Raw genomic sequence first — 21,526 nt, forward strand, 5'->3', positions numbered from 1 at the left:
CCCCAGACCACAACAACATGTGTGGCCGTAGCCGTTCGCTCACTATATTTGCTAACTATACCGGCCCATTTTGCTTTTTTACCCCCCCCCCCAAACTACTGTCTTTGAATATTTTAATAAATATTTTCAATCAACATTGAATTTAGAAACTCCTTATCATTTCCTTTTGTCTAATGCTGTATGGATGATGACAAACAAAAAAATGTTGGTACATTTAAATGACTATTAATGATTTTAAAATGGAAATAAAATGCCAAAAAATTGCAATTCTCATTTTGTCCAATTTACATGACACCTAGTTGGTCCGCGCATGAAAATTAAATAAGAAATATGGCCCGCCAGCAAAAATAATTGCCAAGCCGTTGCCCTAAATGGTTTAACCTTTTCTCCCTTGCGTACAATTTGAAACTACAGAATCTATATATATACAAGTGGTCCTCACTTAACACACCGGTCTTATGTTCCAAGGGATCCGTCGTTAAGCGAAACACCGTTTCTACCGTTTTACCGTACACATATTGACCATTTGTGCTATTTTACCTTTCTTTCACTATAATGTTTATATTTGCATTAATATCGGCCAATCATAAGCGCGCACAATACGTATTTACTCACAACACCGCTGCTGCTTATTTTCATAGTATCACAAATCCCGTTGTAACTCCGAGTCGTCGTTAACCGAATACGTCTCTGTACGTGACCCCGTGATTGACAGCCGATCCCTCCGGTTTGAACCCGGTGATTGGTTGCGTCGGTCGATATTGATGATAGATCGTCGATCAGATCCATGATTGGAAATCATCGATTATCCCCCCGTCCTATTTACTTCTGCAGCGCGGAGATCGAAACCCGTGTAAAAGCGAGACTTCTCACCAAGCGGCCGCGGAAAAGTCCGACACGTCAAGTGATATCCACGTTTTTTTATTGATTATGCTGACTCAATTGGTGACTCAGCAGGATTGATATGGGGAACTTTAAGCCCCGCTTTTTTTTTTTTTCCCAGTTCTTTTTCTACATCCTCCTATCCTATTCATATTAATGAACAGAGATGTTGTTCCGTGTGTGTGTGTGTGTGTGTGTGTGTGTGTGTGTTTCTCTCTCTCGAGAAATACCGGATAATCCTCGCGGGACGTCAAAAAACAGCCTCGGTGTCTGATTTAGCCGTCACATCGAGGAAGCCGTCGCCTAAATGCTCTCGCGGCTCGTAAAAGTGAGGGCAGTCGCACGATAAAGATTTTCACTCCAAGACGAGATCGTTACCCCCCGCCAAGCACTCACACACACACACACACACTTACACACACACACACAACACAGGGTGAAGAAACTGAACCGAAGCGAGCGGTGCTGTTATTGAACACCTTTTTAAAATAAAGGTGCCGTATTGCCATCGGCGCCAGCGCTTCATTGGCTGATCAGGACTATGTTGTCTCTGTGCGCCGAAGTGAGGACACTAATTGAGCGTTGAGGGTTTTGCTTTGACACCTGATGCAATTAGATCGGCCCGTTCCCTTTCCCGCGCTCCCGCCGTCAGCGTGGAGTCGCCGACGTCTCCGGGCTATCGTTAGCTACGGCAGATGAAGAAACTGCAAAATGCGCTCTGGGTTTTATTTTTTTTTTGCCATCGAAATTCCTCCCGTCCGCGTCTCACCAATCGGAATTAAGGCTCGATAGCCCGACGCGATTGTACATTCAACTCGTCCGGCGTCCCGGAGGCATTTGGTCAATCATTCACGCGCAAGCGGCTAAACATCGGCGTGGACTCGCCGGCGAGCGTCGCCGCCTCCGAGAGCGACGGGCGCTCGCTTTCATTATGCGCCGGCAAATCAATATATTAATATTCATCGCCGAGAGACCTTTTTCGCCATTTCAAGGTGGAAAGGCAACCTTTGCGAGATGAGTCCCCCCATTAATTTCAAGGAGATAAACAGAATAACATTAAGTGGGAACTTTATTTTTATTTTTTTTTACCCCCGTGCTAATTCTTATTTTCAAAGTGCCGTTGTTTCCTCGCGCCTCGGAAAATCATTAAAATGCTGACAGGAAGTGAGAGGATCAATAGGAGCCGCGGGGGCGGCCCGACGCGCCGCTTTCTAATAATGCATCTTCAAGAGGGTTGTCGATGCGGCTGCTTCTGACAGGAAATGGGGTAGCGTGTACCTTTTTGTTGATTTGGTTGTTTAGCCGGAGTTACATAGCATGCAGATTCCACTTGGCAGAAACAGACCAATGAAATCGCCCGCGTCTCTGAGCCCAGTAGCTTTTATTTTTCTATTTTTTTTTCCTCCAGAACTCCCCGCTCCTCCCGCGAGCGTGCCCGCTCGAGTGTAAAATAGCCAAACAACAAACAGCAGAAGACATTTTCCTCCGAAGGAAGGAAGTGCAACGCCGCGACCGGGCGAGATTTATTAGCCCTGCCGTTGTAGCGACTCGGATTCTGTGTGTGTGTGTGTGTGTGTGTGTGTGTGTGCACTCATGCGGAGGTTTGGACGTTATCAATCGGAGCGGGAACGTCCTGCGGACGCTAGCCGAGGTCGCGCAGCCAGGAAATCGCAGCTTAAAGCCTCAGCGGCTACAAGCTACGAGCGCAGGCGGGCGCGCGCTAGGCCCAGTTAGCGCAATCTGAATGATCCGATCCCAAGTGATCATCCCTTTAGGCATCGTGGAGGCTTGTCACACACACACACACACACACACACTATCACAATCGCAACATACCTTCAGACTTATGTTCGCGTTTGCAGCGTGACGACGATGCTGAGCTATAATGACTGAAATCCTCTCCTTTGATTGGCTGATCAGCTGATATGGCTGGACGGCGTCCGTTATGTGTTTGCACACATGACTGAATCTTTAATGCGATTTTAAAAATATAGCGCCGTCCATCAATGGATCTGATCTGAAAAAAATAAGCGCAACACTAAAGTAATAATAACGAATGAAAAATTCTTATTAAATTCTTTTTTCTTTATAAAGTTGAATCACTATATTTATTTATTTCCTCCCCTTTATTTCCTATTTTTTAGTTCCCTTTATTTTTTCCAGCAGTATATATTCAGTGGTCCCTTAAGATAATAATTTGATTTGTTCCAAAAGTCGGTTCGTATGTTGATTTTTTTATTTTTTTTATTTTTCATATCTGAAATGAATTTTCCCCATTTAAAATAACAGAAAACAAATTAATTTGTTCCGACCAGTGATTATATTCGCGTGCGATATCGCTCACACCTGCACCACGTTCGTGCTTTGCTATTATTTCGTGCTTAATTTCTATAAAAAGCATCTTCTTTCCGATGATGATTATTAAAAAAATAAAATATAATATAAAGTGATAGTTGTTCTCCAAGGTGACAGCAGCGAGCAGCGCCGATTCAGAAGTTTCGGGAATTTGCTTGGAATTTCAAATTTTTATTTCCTCGCTCTAGTATTTGTATCATGATTTTTTTCATATTTCAAGAATCAAATACGCTTGAATTGTGCTTCGTATTTTAAAAGATTCGTATCTTAATGGTTATTGGTCGAGAGGCGGGGTTTCCCCCCTGGACCGGCCAATCACAGGGCTGCTTATAGTCAAAGTCAGCTTTGAGAAATTTCCCCACATTTATTCGAGAAAACGTTTCTCACTCTCTAACGGTGACGTGAGATTAACAAAATAATAATAATCATAATGAACATAATAAACATATGCCGGATAAGCGGCAGAAGATGGATGGATGGAAGATAAACATGTAAATAATAAAAATTCTGAATAAAATAATAATAAGAATAAACATTAACAGTAGAGCGCAAAATAAACAAACATTAACCTGGTACAAAGTGCACGCAGATACTATCTACCAACTCTGAGGTAAAAGGATAATAGCGATATATGTAACTGTAATTACTGTAATTTCCAGACTACTAGCCTCTACTTTTTTCACACACTTTGAACACTGTGGTTTAAAAAAACGACACGGCAAATTTATAGATTTTTTTTTTTTTTTGCGGCCGAGCAAGCTTCATGCTGACAAAACATTTAGTGCGGACAAAGTGTGTTTTAGGACAAAGCGGGAAAGAAATAGATGGATGGACTTTTCCTTGGAAAAATATTTCCAGTACACATTTGTGGATGTTATTGGCATGTATTTAAAGTTAAAAAATATGTTTGTGGTAATATCTCTTCTAAAAGTGCTGCCTATATATGTAGACATATATTCCTTTAGTTAATTGTAGCCATTGCGACTTGTATTCACGTGCGCTCAATAATCCAGAAATTACGGTATGTAATTATTGCATGTAATTTGAATTGAATTTGAATACAGAGAGTAGCAGAAAACATGCAACCATTCACTCAGACTTTTTTAATTTCCTCACCCTTCAGCCGCAGGGAATCTCAAAATCATAAACCTTAAAAAAAAAAATCCCACTCACTTACTGTAAATTGTTATAATTTATCTGTGTATATATTCATAACTGTGCAATATTTCATTCATAATAACCTCATATACAATATGTTTTCATACTCTTGTGCACTCCTGATCTTTCACTTTCTAGTCATCACTTGTTAATTAAGGCATTTTATAGTTAATTTGTATTTCTTATTCTCCCTTTTGTTTTTTGTTTTTTTTGTTTATTTGTTTTTTTTTCTCTCGTTACTCTGGCACAACAATTTCCTTCGGGATAAATAAAGTAGTTCTTATTCTTACAAAAAAAAAAAATCAGTTTCTCGTTCAAGGGTCATATGGAGACACGTGAATGTTCGCTCATTCATTTGCAAATCAAAAAAAAAAAAAATCCACTCGCTCATTCAGATAGAATAAACACATGCAACCATTCACTCTCCTGCGTGTTTTTGTATCGCGGGAGGAACCCGGAGGAACCCGGAGGAACCCCGCGCTCAGCGTTTGTTGCTGGTTCCTGCAGAAGAACCCCGGAGGAGCTCTTGATCCGCTTGATATTCAGACGTTGAAAAGCTGCAGCCGCTCAGAATGAGCCGCATTCGCCCTCCGTCCCTTCCATCGGGTAATGAAATTGCTTAGCGTCATTGCATCCTTTCAAGCATTACACTGCGCTCGCTCGTATGGATTTAATCCCGCTGGGGGGGGAGGAGGAGCCGCCAGTTTGAGTAGTAATCCATCGGCTCTTACATAAGATTTTTTTTTTTTTTTTTTTTTCCCAGCTGTTATAAATATCTAACGGGAAATTGATAAATAAATAGGATCGGGAAAATCATTTTTTTTATTGTTATTATTTTACATTTAGTATTTACCGGATTGTATTTAGTTTTGACCCGCTCTCTGTTCAAGGCAACTGCCAGCGTCAATTATAATTATTTTATTTTTTTTAAGCTTAAGTGTGCTAAAATTTCCAATTTGAATCCCGTCACCTGTATTGTTTTTTTCCAAAGTCGAGGCCACGTTTCCCTTCTCACTTATTAGGACTTAATTTTGAGGCGCTTCAGGTGGAATTGACTTTTGTTGGACATTGGAAAAAGGGGCTAATGATTCTTGCGTTGAAAGCGCCGCCGACGGTAGGGCTTATCCGCGACGGGGAACACGGAAGCCGGGGCGAGAGGAAATTACATTATCACGCTGGTTTATTGTTATTGGTGTTGATAATCTATCAACGCGGGGAATAATAAGCCGGCAGCGTGGAAGCTTAGGGTGTAGGATTAGAATGAATAAATACCACGGCGAGCCGGCGTCCTCCTCGCCGCTAATGGAGTGTCTCATGTAACTCAATTGCCTCGGTTTATCTCTCAGAAATGCCCTCTCGTCACCTTCCTCTTGATGGAGCGTCCTGCAGGGCTCGTCGGCGGTAAACATCTGCACCTGTAACGTCCGTGAAGAAGCGAGCAACCAATCACCCGCCTCCCGTCTCGCCGCAGCTAACTTCCAATCATCTTTGCTTCTTCCTACCCGGCAGTTCAGGTGGCAAACGTACGGCCCGTGGGCCGCTACCGGCCCGCCAGGGGGTCCAATCCGGCCCGTGGAATAAATCTACAATTTGAAAAAACACATGAAAATCATCAACTACTTTTTAAAAATACCAATGCGGTTCCTATATTGTTTGCTGTTTAGCAACATAGCACAACACGATGTGACTCAGAACTTACAGCGGATGGTAGCGACGCGGGTTCCGGGTCCGTAAGTAGCATTTTGTTATTGTTAGAAATGTACCTGCTTTTCCGTTCGGCCCCTAACGTCGGCCAGATGTCTAAAAAGAGAAAAGGCGGACACGGAGTGCAGGGTTTCCCAAGAAAAATGGACCACTTCTTGTTTGCTGGTGTAGCTTAATAAGAAACCTGCATGTTTGGTGTGGATGCAGCAAGTTTCGGTGCCACGATGAGACTCAAATACAACAAAATGGATGGAGAACTTAGAAGACAGAACTGAGGAATAGTGTTGTTGAAATTGCATGTAAAGATTTTTGTCATCTACTTGTTCTCCTTTCGGCTAAAACAAAGGAAAGAGTTGGACTTAGGGTCACTTCTAGGTAACTACCCTGTGATTGGACCGGTACTTCTGTTTTTCCGGCCTCCTTGACATCATGTTTGGCCGCATGTGGACCAAAATCAGTTTGACACCCCTTCTCATTATCCTTTGACCCAGATCTTCACCGTGTCCACGTCCGAACCTTCTCACGTGCCGTTTCCTCTGACGGACTCCGTCCTCTTCCCTTCCAACAAGAACCTCCACATCCTTGTCCCTGCTGCTCTTCCTCCTGTCTTCTCCTGACACATGAATCCACCTCTTGACCCAAACTACTTAAAAATGCTCCAACTTCTTCATCTCCACTCCCCAGAGCCTCAACCTTCCACTTGGGTTCCATGTGTTCTGCCTCTCCAGAGCATACCGCCACCTCACCGCGGTGTCATCTGCAAACATCACGATCCACGGAGACTCCATATTTAACCTCATCCGTCCATCACCATAGCAAACGAGTAGGGTGATGATTTATCGCGCGGAGATGAATGTCGGCGAAGATCCGACCTGCTGCACTCGCTCCGCGCGGGGGAACGAAAAAGCGCTCGCCTCGTTTGAATCGCGCGACGTGTCGCCGCGGTAACGGGACTAGTGCCGGGAAATTGGGCGAGTGTGAAAACGCTACTTCAGAGCGAAGAGGAGCTCTCTGTGCCGGTGACGGCTCGCGCTCAAGATATTTATGTCGTTTTTTTTTTTTTTCCCCCCCCTGCAGTCCAACAATAATTAAGTCCATAATTGTCAGACTCTGAAGACGCAATAACAACTCACAGTTTTCAACTCTGTAATTATGTTCCTGCACGCCAGAATCAAACACGACTGTTAATACTGTCTGCTCTGGGTTTCTCTAAAGACAGTTGTTGATTAATATATTCTGCACAATTACACCTTTATTTTCACTCTCTCTTTTTTTTTTTTTTGGGAACTTTCTACTCTGTCACTAACCTGCCATCGTTAAAAAAAACTTAATTAAACCGGTTCAATATTCAGTTTTTTTTTTTTTTAATTGTTTTTTGTTTTTTGTATCACAAAGTATTTGTTCCCTTGCTTGTTGTTTACACGGCGAAGCCATTGAAATGAAAATTGAAATGAAATGAAATTGTCCATACCGCTAATCCTGCAGCCGGAGCCTATCCCAGCTGTGATTGGACCAGAGGCGGGGTTCACCCTGGACCAATCACAAGGCCGCATACGGAGACAAACAACCATTCTGTCGTTCGCAAATCGCATTTTGGTTGGTTATTTACCTTTTATTCCCGACGTAATCAAACGTAATTTTCTCGCTTCCGGCGCAAAACGACAAACAAATCCATCATGCGCCGATTTTTGACGGCTAATCGGTCCAAGGCGCCTCCCGTGGGCCGGTTCTGGGAACCGACGCGATTGGGCGAAGCGTTCCACTCGACGCCTCTTTGGTCCTGGTGAGCGTAGCGGACCCGCTAGCGCCGCTATGTCGGGTAAAATAAATAAAACGGGGGGTTGGAGGGTCCGTGGGTGCTTTGTGTTGGGACGACGGTGCCGACGGGGGTCATTTTGGGACGTTGAAAATGTGCCTTGATTAATGGTTCATAACCCAAACTCCATCCGGAGACAGTGCGTGTTCAGGGAAGTGTCGCCGCGGAGCTGATAGTCCATCTGAGCTGACAGCCGCCAAATTAATGGCGGTATCATCGACGTATTATAGCGCCGAGCCATTAGTTTATCACTTACACTCGCCACGCAGAATAACACCTTAAATCAAACCGGAGAGCAATGTCACCTGTGACGCCGTCTCCCGCCGCCCTAGATGTCATCCGTCCTCCGCCGGCGAAAGCTCATCGACTGGAAATTCAGCGGCACCGTAATGGCACCTCTCCGAGACGCTCGCCCACCGGGGCCGAGCGGTAATTGGTGCAATATATCTCGGCCGTTTCCGCGGCGCGACGAGGAGACGGAGGCGCCAGGTGAGGCCCGATTCGGCGCCCGGGCCGCCGGCGAGGACGCCAGAAAGCGATGGACCTTCCCCTCCGCTTCTCTGATCGTCCCAGACGCTTTTCTTCTTCACGGCGAAGCGGGCGAACGCTAAATTAGAGGGTTTTGTGATGCCGAGTCGGCCCGTGTGACAACCTTTTTTTTTTTTGTTGTTGTTTATTTCAGATACAGAACGCGGACGACGTTTTGATAACTCCCTTGGAAAAATTCAGAAAGGAGCAAATTGGTGCAGCGAAGGTAAGAGATCGCCCACTCGCGCAATTAGCAATTTAACATCTTTGCATCTCCCTCCCAGGATGTGACAATTCTCAGCAAGACTGCTCTAAAATATGGATGTTGGTTTCAAAGTGTTACATCGCGAGGGTTTAAAATAGCGCCGGGCAGTGAAAACACAACGGGTATCGCTATGGTTAGCGTGGCGTCATAATTTATTCTCAAATACAATTATGTTATTGATCTCGATAAATTATCACGTTTGCGGGGTTTCACACTTGATACGTGTTACTTTATGCGTCTAAGAGGCACATTCGTGCAACAACTCGCGCTCACCTTCGCCTGCAGCGATCAAAGCGCGTTGGCTCCGTCGCCGCGACATGGTTTGAACCCCGTCTCGCCCCGCCGGTGACGGTCACATCCATCATGTTTTACCGGACGTCTCTGTTTTGAAGCATCCGAGCGCTGTAAAGTCGTCATTCGGCTCATTGGTTTCGTGCCAGCGCTTCCTTCTCCGTCCCCCCTCCCGTTTCCAGTTTGGTTGTGTTTATGAAACGGTCTCTAAAAAGAAAAAAACGCGGGCCCACGTCCACTCCCACTGCCTCTTATGCCGTCCGCTCCCCACCGCCGCCGCCGCCGCCGCCTCCCTCCCTAATGGCTCTTTCCTCCCACGGCCTGTCCGCTGCTAAACATTAGCCCGAAGTAGAGGGAGATAAAGAGGCCGGGTAACTTTTCCACTCTTCCGAGAATCCGCGGAGAAGTCCGACCCTCCCCATGTCTGGGAGGTGGACAAATGGTGGAGCCCTGTCCTTATTTGGGAATGCTGTGAGTAATCCCGCGGCGGACTCCCGAGGATCGACTCTTGCCCCCGCGCACCCCTCCGCCGCCGCCGCCGCCAAGTGATTTAGCCCGCGGGACGCCGGCGCTAACTTGTCACAAGAGATGAAATGTTTCTTTCGGGCGGCGCAGATGTGAAGCTGTGGGTTTCCCCCCGCTAACGGCTCAGCCGGTAGCGCTGGCGCACCTGTCAATCACAGGGTTTGCCGGTTCGAATCCACCAAATCCCTGCGTGCCCGAGCGTCTTCGCGCCGGACGCACGTTCACCCCGTCGACGTCGGTGTGTGAAAGAGTTTAAATGGTGTGTGTTTGTGTTTGAATTATTCTATTAGGCTTCGGGCTCATGAAGCGGTCTCCAGTTACAGATACATAATAGAAAGCGGTTGGTTTAATTTATTCATTCATTGTTTATCCAGCTGATCCCGGACTCAGAGGTCACAGGGGTGCTGGAGCCCAGCTGGGATTGGCTGACAAGCCAAGGGGTTCACCCCAGCCAATCACAGGGCAGCAAACACAGACAGACAGCCAATCAGATGCAACATATAGAGACATTTTACCTCTCGTTCGCGTGTCTATAGAGATTTGCAACCGTTCAGCCGCTCGTTCACGCTTCTTCTGGACCGTCTTGCTGTTGGATGGAAGCGCTAACCGCTGTGCATCCCGGTTATAGCTAGTTAGTTGTTTATGATGTCATGCCTTCTAACTGGGAATCACGCAGCTCTCCGCCAGCTTTATTTTCCACGTTGGCGGGGAAAGTTAGGAGGTTTGTTAACTTCTCGTGACCTTAAACGTGAACATCATAACATGCTTTTGTGTTGTTTGCGATTGTTTTTTTTTTTTTTTTCTTCACTAGACTTGGCTGATGAATTTTTTCAGCTACCCCACCATCACCAGATAATTAACTGGAATGAAGATATCCCAGAATAAGCTGCTGACAGGCCTCACAATCCTTCCACTGCTTTTTTTTTTTCCCCCCACCGCGGGTGACATTTAAAAAAAAAAATTCCTCCCCAAGTGCTCTTTAGGTTTGCTTTAAGACGCCGATTCAAAAGAAATTGTCAAAAATCTGTCTCTTTTTTTTTACTTCCCATTTTACGGCAGGTTAGAAGTGAGACTCTTGCGTGACGAAACAAAATGAAGCTGTCAGCGGGGGGGATTTGTAAAGCAGTCAGCTTCGCTGCTCGTGGTAAATCTGGACAGCTGGCGTTTTCCGCACACGTGATTTCAGTTTCCTCCGTGTGTTTATCCCCAACACCGCCGCCGCCGTGCAAATTGTGTGCAAACTCTTAAAGCGGGCTCATATGGGCGGCGTGGCGGCGGGCCGCGCTGCCCGTCTCACCGCAAATTGTGTTTTTAATCCTATTTCTTTATCAATTTATCGTCAACGAGGTGATGAGTTTGGATCCTGCAGCCCTCGGTGGCTAACCTGTTCTCCGGCTCACTTTCACCTAATCGTGCTTCTGTATTTTATCTAAATTTGTACTTTAAACCTACTGTGTGTGTGTGTGGGGGGTGGGGGGGTCACGCGCATGTGCCCACCCACGCTTTGCTAGGCCGTACATCAGAACCCGCTCTCCTGCAGCGTAGCAACGGTGTTACTTCACAACATTCTCGCGGCACATTTTGCTGTTGCTGTTGTTTTGATTGAGTGACCCCTAGTGGCCAACATGTGTAATTACATGTGCTATCACTCCCATTGACATAGATAGATAGATAGATAGATAGATAGATAGATAGATAGATAGATAGATAGAAGGAGGGAGGGAAAGATAGACAGACAGATAGATAGACAGAATGATGGATGGATAGATAGACCGATGAACAGATAGATAGATAGATAGATAGATAGATAGATAGATGGCAGAAGAATGATGGATAGATAGATAGATAGATAGATAGATAGATAGATAGATAGATAGATAGATAGATAGATAGATAGATAGGTGGATGGCAGAAGAATGATGGATGGACGGACGGCCGGATGGACAGATAGATAGATAGATAGAATGATGGATGGATGGATGGATAGATAGATAGAAGGATGTAGGGAAAGATAGACAGACAGATAGACAGAATGATGGATGGATAGATAGACCGATGAATGAATAGATAGATAGATAGATAGATAGATAGATAGATAGATAGATAGATAGATAGATAGATAGATAGATAGATAGATAGATAGATAGATAGATGGCGGATGGATGGATAGATAGATAGATAGATAGATAGATAGATAGAATGATGGATGGATGGATGGATGGATGGATGGATGGATGGATGGATGGATGGAAAGACCGATGAATGAATGAATGGATAGATGGATGGATAGATAGATATACAGACAGACAGAATGAATAGATAGATAGATAGATAGATAGATAGATAGATAGATAGATAGATAGATAGATAGATAGATAGATAGATAGATAGATAGATAGATAGATGCATCTTACTCAAAGTTGTTATTAGAAAAACAAAAGGAGGAGGGGAAATAAGCAGCTTGATGCAAATGAAGTGAAAGTTCTCCATTACTGATGAGTTTCCTCCTCCACGTCCGTCCGCAAACATCGGAAACATATAGTTATTACTCCTCCACCTCCGATCGGAGACCTCGGCGCTGTCCGAGTCGGGCTCCGGGCGCCGGCAGAGATCTTCTCCAACAGATAAATAGCGCCGTCTCCCAAACCTCCGAACGTTGTCTATATTTAGATGTCAAGGTCGGCTTTAAAAAGTAAAAGTCCTCCCCACAGCCTGAGGACACGGGACAGCCCCACGCTTACAGCCTGACGCATCCCACTGGAGGAACTTTTTTGAAGTTCTTGCAACTTTTTCAAGGAAAAAGTAATAAATAAATATAAATATACCTAGAAGTAACAAAAGTCCAAATTTTTCTTTTTTTTTTTTAGTGTAAAGGAGGTAAACAGGTCAATTAAGAAAAAGTCTTTAATGTAGTGAACTGTTCCTCTGAAAAATACATAATTAATATTGAAAATGAATAAAAAAAGAATTGATGAAAATACACCCTAAAAATGTTGTTGAGTTAAAAGAGAAAATTTGTCGCTATAATTTTAATTTAATACTGTACTAATATTACTAATAATACTAATATTTAATTTCATTATTTTCAAATTCATTAGGATAGATTGTTAGCATCAATTAAGAGGAGGTATAATGTTTACAATGCTAATGGTGGCTATTCTGGTTATCAAATCAATCTTTTTAATTTTGCCGTTTTGCTATTGTTTTTGTGTTTTTTGTAGAAATAAGATGTTTTTTCAACAAAAAATAATTTTGTTTTCAAGTTAAAAGAGAAAATTTGCCACCAGAATTTATTAGAAAATTGATTGTTAGCAAATGTTAAGAGGAGATACAATGATTACAAGGCTAATGGTGGCTTTTCTGGTTATTAAATCAATCTTTTAAATTTTGCCCGTTGTTTTTTTTTTTTTCTTTTTTTTTTTTGCTCCTGTTTTTGTGGTTTTCATAGAAATAAGACATTATTTCGACAAAGTATAATTTTGTTTTCAAGTAAAAGAGAAAATTTGCCACCAGAATTTATTAGAGAATTGATTTTTAGCATGCGTTAAGTGGAGGTTTACTTTTTACAAGGCTAATGGTGGCTTTTCTGGTTATTAAATCAATCTTTTAAATTTTGCCCGTTGTTTTTTTTTTTTCTTTTTTTTTTTGCTCCTGTTTTTGTGGTTTTCATAGAAATAAGACATTTTTTCGACAAAGTATAATTTTGTTTTCAAGTAAAAGAGAAAATTTGCCACCAGAATTTATTAGAGAATTGATTTTTAGCATGTGTTAAGAGGAGGTTTACTTTTTACAAGGCTAATGATGGCTGTTCTGGTCATTAAATCAATCTTTTTAATTTGGGCTGTTTTTTTTTTTTTTTTTTGCTCCTTTTTTTGTGATTTATATCGCAATAAGATGTGTTTTCATTAAAAAAAAATGTTTTCAAATTTTGAACCATTGCAAAGTTACTTTTTAAATTTTTCCTTGCCCCGTTTTTTTTTTTTTTTGAAACCCACTTTACAAACCCCCCAGATGCATGTGAGACAAAAACGCTAATACAAAGATTTGATTTCCGGCGGGGGGCCACAAAATATTGTTCGGAGGGCCGCGAGTCTGAGACCCCTGAAATAGAGACGGAAGATCACAAGACAAACAGGAATAAATAGGCAACAGCAACAACAACAGGGATAATAATGGACAACATTATTTTTAAAAATTGCTGGTTGCATGTTTTTTCGTGACAGTGGAAGGAGCCAACGAGAACTGAAACGAACGAAAAAAGTCCGAGATCTTCTGTCCTGCTACGCGGCAGAGGGTTTTTTTCCGGGTGTTGCAGAAGAACATCAACATTTTGGCCGGAATAAATCCGAAGTTAGCTAACGGCTAACATAGTTCTTCACATCTCAAGGCAGTGCGGGGAGAAGATAAAAACCTTGCAACTCCTCTTGTAATCTGAATTCTTGTAAAATCTTCTCGTCGTGGCAACCTGACTTCAATTTCTCTTAAATTCAGATCCGTTTACCACGATAAAGAAGAGTTTGAGAAGAATTCACCCGGATGACTGAAAACCGCTATTCCCACAATGCGCTCGTCTCTCCGTGTCGTCGTCTTCCCCTTCTTCTTCACGGCGGTTTGTTTTTTTAATCGTGGAAAGCTAAAAATGTTCCCCTGGAGGAGGCTGCTTCCTGGAACCAACTTCAAGCTGTTTTTTTTTTTTTTTTTTTTGAGCTTTTCTGTCGCTATGGGGACGGCATAGCAAGAAAGTCCGATAGCAGCGGTCGCCTGGGTTTGCTTGTCTTCCTCCCAGTCAGCATGGTCATACATGTAGTCTCCAACGTTCAGCTGCTTGGGTTCTGTCCAGGTTCTCCGTCTTCCCCCACAACCAGTTAGCAGGTTCACACACACACACACACACACAGTGATCCAAAATCAGGGGTGTCAAACTCATTTTCCCCGAGGGCTACGTTAGCATAATGGTTGCCCTCAAAGGGCCGCATGTAGAAATGTGACCTAATGTAAAATAAATGTAGCGGCGTGTCTCTTGGGCCAGCTGTGTTGCTAGGTTTCCTTCTCCGCGATGGTGTTTCTTGATAAACTGACGTTTTTAAACGTCTGCATCTGGTCCTGGACACACCTGCTCACAGACCTTCAGCATGCGCCGCTTCAAAAAGGCACCATCTGCATCAGATTTTGAAGCTCGGGCGATTTCTTCAACCACGTTAAAGCTAGCTTTCACCGCTGATGTGTTTTTGCACGCGGCTTTCATGAACACATTCTGCTGCCGTCATAGTTCAGCTTTTTATTCTTGGACTATTTGTTGTTTTTCTGTAAAGCTATCTTTAGCATACTTAGCTCTTAGCCGACGTAGATGATACATAACACAATAGACATTCTGTCGTCTCTGCTTGAAGCGCATTCATGTATTGGCTTTCCCGTTTTTCTCGAAACAGCCTTCCATCTGCATCAGCTTTTCTCTCCCATGACATTTAAGGATCATTTGTATTTCTCATTTGTATTTCTCAATTCCACTGGATACACTGCGATCTAACGGCCGTCACTTCGCGGGTAACGTGATCGGCATGAATTATGGGAAATGTAGTTTATGGTCAATGCACGCTTTTGACTTCTTTATTTTAAGACAGTCAGACATTTTCAGACGTTCTCGCGGGCCACATAAAATGACGTGGCGAGCCACATTTGGCCTGTTAGCAGTTAGCGGCTAGCATCCATTGGATGAGACCGTCACAGTGCAGAGCGTGGGAGCGAGGCTCAGCGGAAAGGAAGGAACCCCCTCCCTTCGAGCTAATTAAAAGCTTCCCCTCTGCGGCTAAAATGCCGAGTCCGACGAAGGCGTCATCCGCTCGTTGCCAATTGAATGAGGCGTTGAGGACCTGAACGCATCGTGGGAGATGGAGATGAACGACGGAGCTCCTTTGGAACCCAGGGGGCTGCTCGTGGAAACGTAGCTGTCAACGCCGTGGTTCTGAGGACGGCCGGGGACGAAGATAAGGCTCCCACCGAGGGGGAAACCTGATATGTACCAAGCCGCCGACGCGAACCTGACCTATATTTCCTGACGTAAACCCCCCCTAAGCGCCTTCTCCTCATTATTTGCTCGGATAATATTTGCCGTAAAACATCTCCCGGTGGACGACACGCCGGATGAAGGCCGGGAGATGGGTTTGCGGGTACGAGCGCACAACCGGCGCGAGTAACATTCCTGCAGAATAAGAACTACCGTATTTTCCAGACTATAAGCGGCTACTTTTTACCGGCTAATTTGTGGATTTTTTCGGGGGCTTCATAACACCATTGCGTCGGATCAATTAAATTTCTAGACCGTTCGATTCCAACACTGAAAAAGACGGTTTTAACGTGTGGGAGGAAAACGAAGTTAGCGATCAGCTAACAGCTAGAGAAAATGTTTTTCTGCAACATCTTTGTGTGTAAATATGTTACAACGTGGACACCTGCAGCTTATATTTGTACAAATATCAGACTTTTTAATTCCTCTCCCTTCAGCCGCACGGAATCTCAAAATCTTCGCACTTCAGACACTTTATAGCCTTGACTTGTTTGTTTATAGTTTTATTTGTATTTCTTATTCTCCCCCCTTTTTTATACTGTTTATACAATTTCCTACTATTATCTATCATACTTATGTTTTACTTGAAACCCTGGCACAACAATTTCCTTCGGGATAAATAAAGTTGTTCTTATTCTTGTTTAGCCGATGCGGCTAATATTCAGGTGCGCTAAGTTGTCCGGAAATTACGGTATTCCGTGTATTTTTGGGGGTTGAATGAAGGACTCGGGTTCTGCTGCTGCTGACAGCGTGCGGCGGCGCCGCGCCGCTCAGCGCCCCGCGGCAGTTGTCAAAGACGCCATCGAGACGGGATTTGAGTCACCGGCTTGAAGTTGAAACCGTAGAGGTCGGTCTCGCTGCCAGGACAGGCTCCCGGTGATGCACGCCGCGGCATGGTTAAAACCTTTACACACACACACACACACACACACACAAGGGATTCGCTACGTCCACGTGCTCGACACGGGGACAGCTCCGCCGCCGCCGCCGCCTGGCATCAAAGTGACCCGCCGCCTCGCCACGTCTCCGACCCGTGCTTCATTTGTCTGACTTTAACGGGGGCTCGTTCATCCGGAGCGCCGCGCTCCCCCTCTCGTGTCGCCGCTCCGAGGATTCATTTCAAAACGGACGCTGTGAAAATGTTCTGCATGCGACGCCGGCGATGTTTGCGGCGGCTGGACGGAATCGGGGGCAGAAATCTTTGTCGGTCTTTCTGTGTGTGTGTGTGTGTGTGTGTGTGTGTGTGTGACATCAATTTTTTTTTTTTTTCCCTCCCTTCTATGTACACACATAGGGCACATTCAACCTCCCCTGCCACTTACATCTGTTACCATGGCGACAGGAGTCTCAGAAACAGCGGCCTTGAGGCTCGTTAGGGCCGGTGTCAAAACCGAGAGCTCGGCCGGCGTCCAGACATTCCTCGCGTCGTCTCTACCGCGTCCTATTTTCCTCCACGATCATATAAAGCTGGAGAATGTTCATTTACGCCAATGACGTGTTATAAATCCGTATTATTATATATTCATTAATTCATTATCAATACCGTAATGGGTTTGCTGGAGCCGATCCCCGCTGTCATTGTCATTTGCCTTCACCCTGGATTCGTCTCATGTAGAGACACGCAACCCCACATTCACGCTTTAGGGTCACTGGTGATTATATTTATATATATCATGTCATTTTGCTGTCTATTTTTATCCTTGTTGTCTTCATCCTTTTAATTAATTCAAGGATTTTTATTGTCGTTACACAGAGTGCAATTCAATTTTGACAAAGCAGCTCTCGGGTTCAGTCCAAGAAAAAAAAAAAAAAAAAAAAATTATATATATATGAAATGAATGTAAACAATGAGAAGAGTAAATAGATAAATATGTGGGAAGAAAAAGTAAAAACTGTGGAAAAAAAAAGGTTTAATGTGAGGTTCAAGTGCCCAGGGTTGTCTCCTTTATTTACATTTAAATTCATATTGTTATTGTGGTGCTGCTGTGACAAAGATTAGTAAAGTATTATATAATCTTATCTTACATATGATAAATTGCAAAAAAAAAAAAAAAAAAACAACTCTTGGAAACAGGAATTCCAAATACCACCGAGATGCCGCGCCGCGTCTTTACAGCTTCAACCTACTTCGATGCTAAGCTAACATATGGCAGCCGGCATCAAAGCGGCGTAAACACGCAGAACGCTTAGAAGTTCCACCGTGCAACTGCATCCAAATATATCTCCTCTCGACGCCTCACTTATTCACGACGGCGAACAAAGCGAGGAAATCCCTCAAGTGCAAAAGTACGCCGATTTCATTCATTCCCGGCCAGCTATTCGAAAAAGCAGAAACGTGCACGTGCCAGGTTGGCGTCCTCCTCAAACTGCCGCCACCTTGGCCTTCGAAGCCTTTTCACCCGCTTATCAATTCTCCCGGAGCGTCGGTCTTTTGGGCGATTTGCTTCAGGATGGTCCAACGCCGTTCTGAGTCGCCCCCCTTAGGCTAGTGTTAGCTTCCCAGGAAGTGCAGAGGAGGGGATTTTAGGACTTCTATTTTATTTATTTATCTTCTTACCGCTCTCTTACTCACGGTCAGCAGTGCCGGGAGATTCCGGGTGTGACCGCGGGACCCGGCGAAACCTAAACCTCGTAATTTAATGTGATCTCCGTCGTCGCAGTGCTTTTCGGAGCCTGCGTGAGCGTATAACCCCCCCCCCCCCCCCCCCCGGGTTAGCTTCGGTGGCGCGCTCACAAAATAATGTCACCTCGAATGCGTTCGCTGTGGCAGACAGGCAGCTCCCTATTTTTTTTTATTTTTTTTTATTATCTAACCAAATAAATAAATTAAAAAAAAAAAAAAAAAGTAAAGCTCCCAGTCCGTGGGTTATCATATTTAATCATATGTAGGAAAACACATCGGGGTCCCGCACCTGTTTTCACTCCCGCCGCTGCCGGAAAAAGAGAAAAATCAATCCCGCCAGACGTGACAAGACAGATGGAAATAAGATGCCATGACAAGAAATTATCTATTGATTTTCTTCTTCTTTTTTTTTTTTTCTCGCAGTGTAACGCTCATGTGGGAGTTTCACCTCCTTTGGCGCGTCAGGTCATTTCAGTAGCCCGCAGATTAGACTCGCTAAATTTCAGGGCCATGAGAACCAAAACAAACAAGCGGGGATCCGGTTTCAGTGACCGTTTCCTCACTCCCTTTTTTTTTTTTTTTTTTCTTCCTCCCGGGCGTCCGGAGGCTCGACGGCTCCTCTTTGGGCGAGACGTCCGATCTGTCAGCGCATATGCTTTAGATGAGTATCTGCCATGAAAAGCCCATTTCCTGTTCCCGTCCTCGAACCCCCCCCGATCCCCTCGGGGACTCTTCGGTTTGTGGGGGCGGCTGGTAAACGTCAGCGCTCGACTTGCCTCCGGAACAACGTCGGGGAAAACAGACGGCCCCCGTATGTGGCGGGGCCAAATCCATTAAGCCCGTTATAATTTACGTTGGAACTGAACCTCCTCCCCCCCCCTCGCCGTTCTCAGAAGCCCTATCGATAACGCCGCGGTCCTCGCCGACCACGACGCCCGCCGCCGTGATTACAAAGTCGTACGACAATTTTACAACCCGTGATAATCTTCTGACATTCATCCCTGGCGACGTGCGGCGGCGGCGAGCGGGACGCGACGGTGTAGCTAGAGCCCCACCTAGTGGCGGCCGGATCGCACTCTCACACACACATTTTTCGATGTCCGTACAAAGCGCACATATTTTTACGTATATTAGCCGCGACGGATTGTAAGATTGTGATCAAACGAAACAGAAAAGTCATCGATGGCTTCCTTCATCCTCCTCCCGGGCGTTTTCTTCTTCAGGGTCGGAATTGAAGAGCTAGAAAAATCTCCCGTCACACACCTGTGTGTATGTGTGTGTGTGTGTGTGTGTCAATTGCAATGTCGCTTTCATCTGGAGGTTAAGTTACCTCCGAGTTCTTCTCTTTACGCAGCCTTTCGAAACCTTTTCCGCGCTGTTTGGATCCGATGGCGGACCTCAGAAAAAGGATGCTCTTCGTTCCTGCGAATGATTTCTCGCCGCTTTGAATGCACGATACATACCGATGTCGAGTGGCTGCAAAAATGCAATTGTTGAAAAATACCGCGAGAAAACGCGCGTCTTCTTCTTTGCGTCGAGCTTTTGCAGCTGTTGTTTTTTGCACTTTCTGCTCGAGCGCCCCCTGATGGCCGGCAGCAAAGAAAAATCATAGATTAGCGTCTTATAGTCCGGAAAATACGCTAGACGACAACACACACGTTTATCCGTCTTTCTGTTTTGTTTTGTTGTTTTAAGGAAGGGAAGAAAAAGTTCGACAAGGAAACAGAGAAGTATTACTCCACCCTGGAGAGGCACCTCAACCTGTCGTCCAAGAAGAAGGAGGCGTATCTGCAGGAGGTGAGACTCCGTCCTCTCCGGTTTCCCTCCGTCCAGGATTCGCCGTCATTCGCCCGTTTGCTGGTCCGCAGGCCGATGCGCAGATAGACAAGGAGAGGCAGCTCTTCTACGACGCGTCCCTGGAGTACGTTTTCAAAATCCAGGAGGTTCAGGAGAAGAAGAAGTTCGAGTTCGTCGAGCCGGTGAGTCGGTTTTTGATCGAAAAACTAGAAAGCGGGAGGACGAGTCTTCGTTTTTTTTAAATCACGTCGACCTCGAGGTCTGCGTGCCGAATGTGACCCGCGAGAACGGCTTAAAAGGTCTGATCGTCTTTAAATAAACGTTTAAAGACAATTTGTTGGCCAGAAACTACATTTCCCACAATTCATGATGCTCATGATGCCTGCAAAGTGACGGCTTCCCGCCATTATATCGCAGTTTATCCACTTTTATGCCATTTTCAACAACACAAATGATCCCTAAAATGTCCAGGAAGAGAAAAGGTGATGCAGATGGAAGGCTGTTTCAAGAAGGCGAATACAACTTTGTGCTTCAAGGAGAAAAAAATTGTATGTTTTGTGTTATGAGATCAATCTACGTTGGCGTTTTGACGCCAAACACGGAGCTAAGTATAGTAGCCTTCTAGAAAACAAACAAATTATCCAAGAATTAAAAGCCAAAACGTTCCATATGCATTTGCATAGATTTTAAATGTGGAATTTTTGCTTTCGGATACATTCGCCTATTTCACATCAAGTATTAGTTACATTTATTGTCCAATACATTTAGTTACCGTCACATGTGGACCTTTGCGGGCAACCGTTATGCTAATGTGGCCCTCGGTGAAAATAAGTTTGAGAGCCCTGCATTAAATCTTCATCTCCAATCCGTTCAGAGGGGGACCCGGCGCGTTAAAATTAGATAAAGGGGATTGTTGTCAAACAGAAAGGCGTCAGGTGAAAAACAGAAAGTGCAAATCAAAGTCTCCGCTAAAAAAGTTAGCATGTTTAGCGGAGAACTTCCCGGGAAGCGTTGAGTTCTCCGCGTTTTCAAGGCGCAGGAACGTGAGATGTGAGCAGAGTGGGTGTTTTAAAAGCCTCCTCATCCTCCTCTTTGTTTATAAGTCCTGGACACTCCTAGAAAGCAGGCTAACAATGGAAATCGTCAGGGAGATCCTGATCCTAAAAGCACGGCCACGTATAGAAACGTCCACCCGTTCAACTAAAACTCGCTAGTTTTGTCACGCGCTTTGAACGCTGCAGCAACGATGAATTTCCGGATGTTTTTGGGCCGACGAGCTTCACGGCATCACATCAGACCGATGAAATTAGGGTGAAATTGTGAAGCCGTTCAGTTCCGGCGCCGAAGAAGACGACTTTAATGGTTTTCGTGGGCAGGAGGAAGACCAGCTGGAGTCGGAGATGAAAAACATTAGCTCTTTCATTCAAGATTCAAAGCGTTTATTGTCACATGTACAGTGTAGAAGCGTGTTTCCTTCTACAGTGAGATTCCTACTTTGCTTTCTGCTGTGCATTTTGG

The 21,526-nt window shown here is 44.7% G+C and overlaps 1 protein-coding gene across 4 annotated transcripts in view; it reads left to right on the forward strand.

The window, feature by feature from the left end:
- Window positions 1-21,526, forward strand: part of arhgap42b (Rho GTPase activating protein 42b) — an 86,055-nt gene that overhangs the window by 46,872 nt on the left and 17,657 nt on the right. For all 4 annotated transcript variants that reach the window (XM_086163988.1, XM_086163989.1, XM_086163990.1 and 1 more), the window contains exons 4-6: window positions 8,598-8,669; window positions 19,907-20,008; window positions 20,080-20,190. In XM_086163988.1, coding sequence (XP_086020114.1) covers window positions 8,598-8,669; window positions 19,907-20,008; window positions 20,080-20,190 — 285 coding nt within the window. The remainder of the gene's footprint in view (window positions 1-8,597; window positions 8,670-19,906; window positions 20,009-20,079; window positions 20,191-21,526) is intronic.

This window comes from Fistularia commersonii, chromosome 18, assembly GCF_037954325.1.
Source record: "Fistularia commersonii isolate RoL2024-O1a breed Wild chromosome 18, RoL_Fcom_v1.0, whole genome shotgun sequence".
Lineage (NCBI taxonomy): Eukaryota > Metazoa > Chordata > Actinopteri > Syngnathiformes > Fistulariidae > Fistularia > Fistularia commersonii.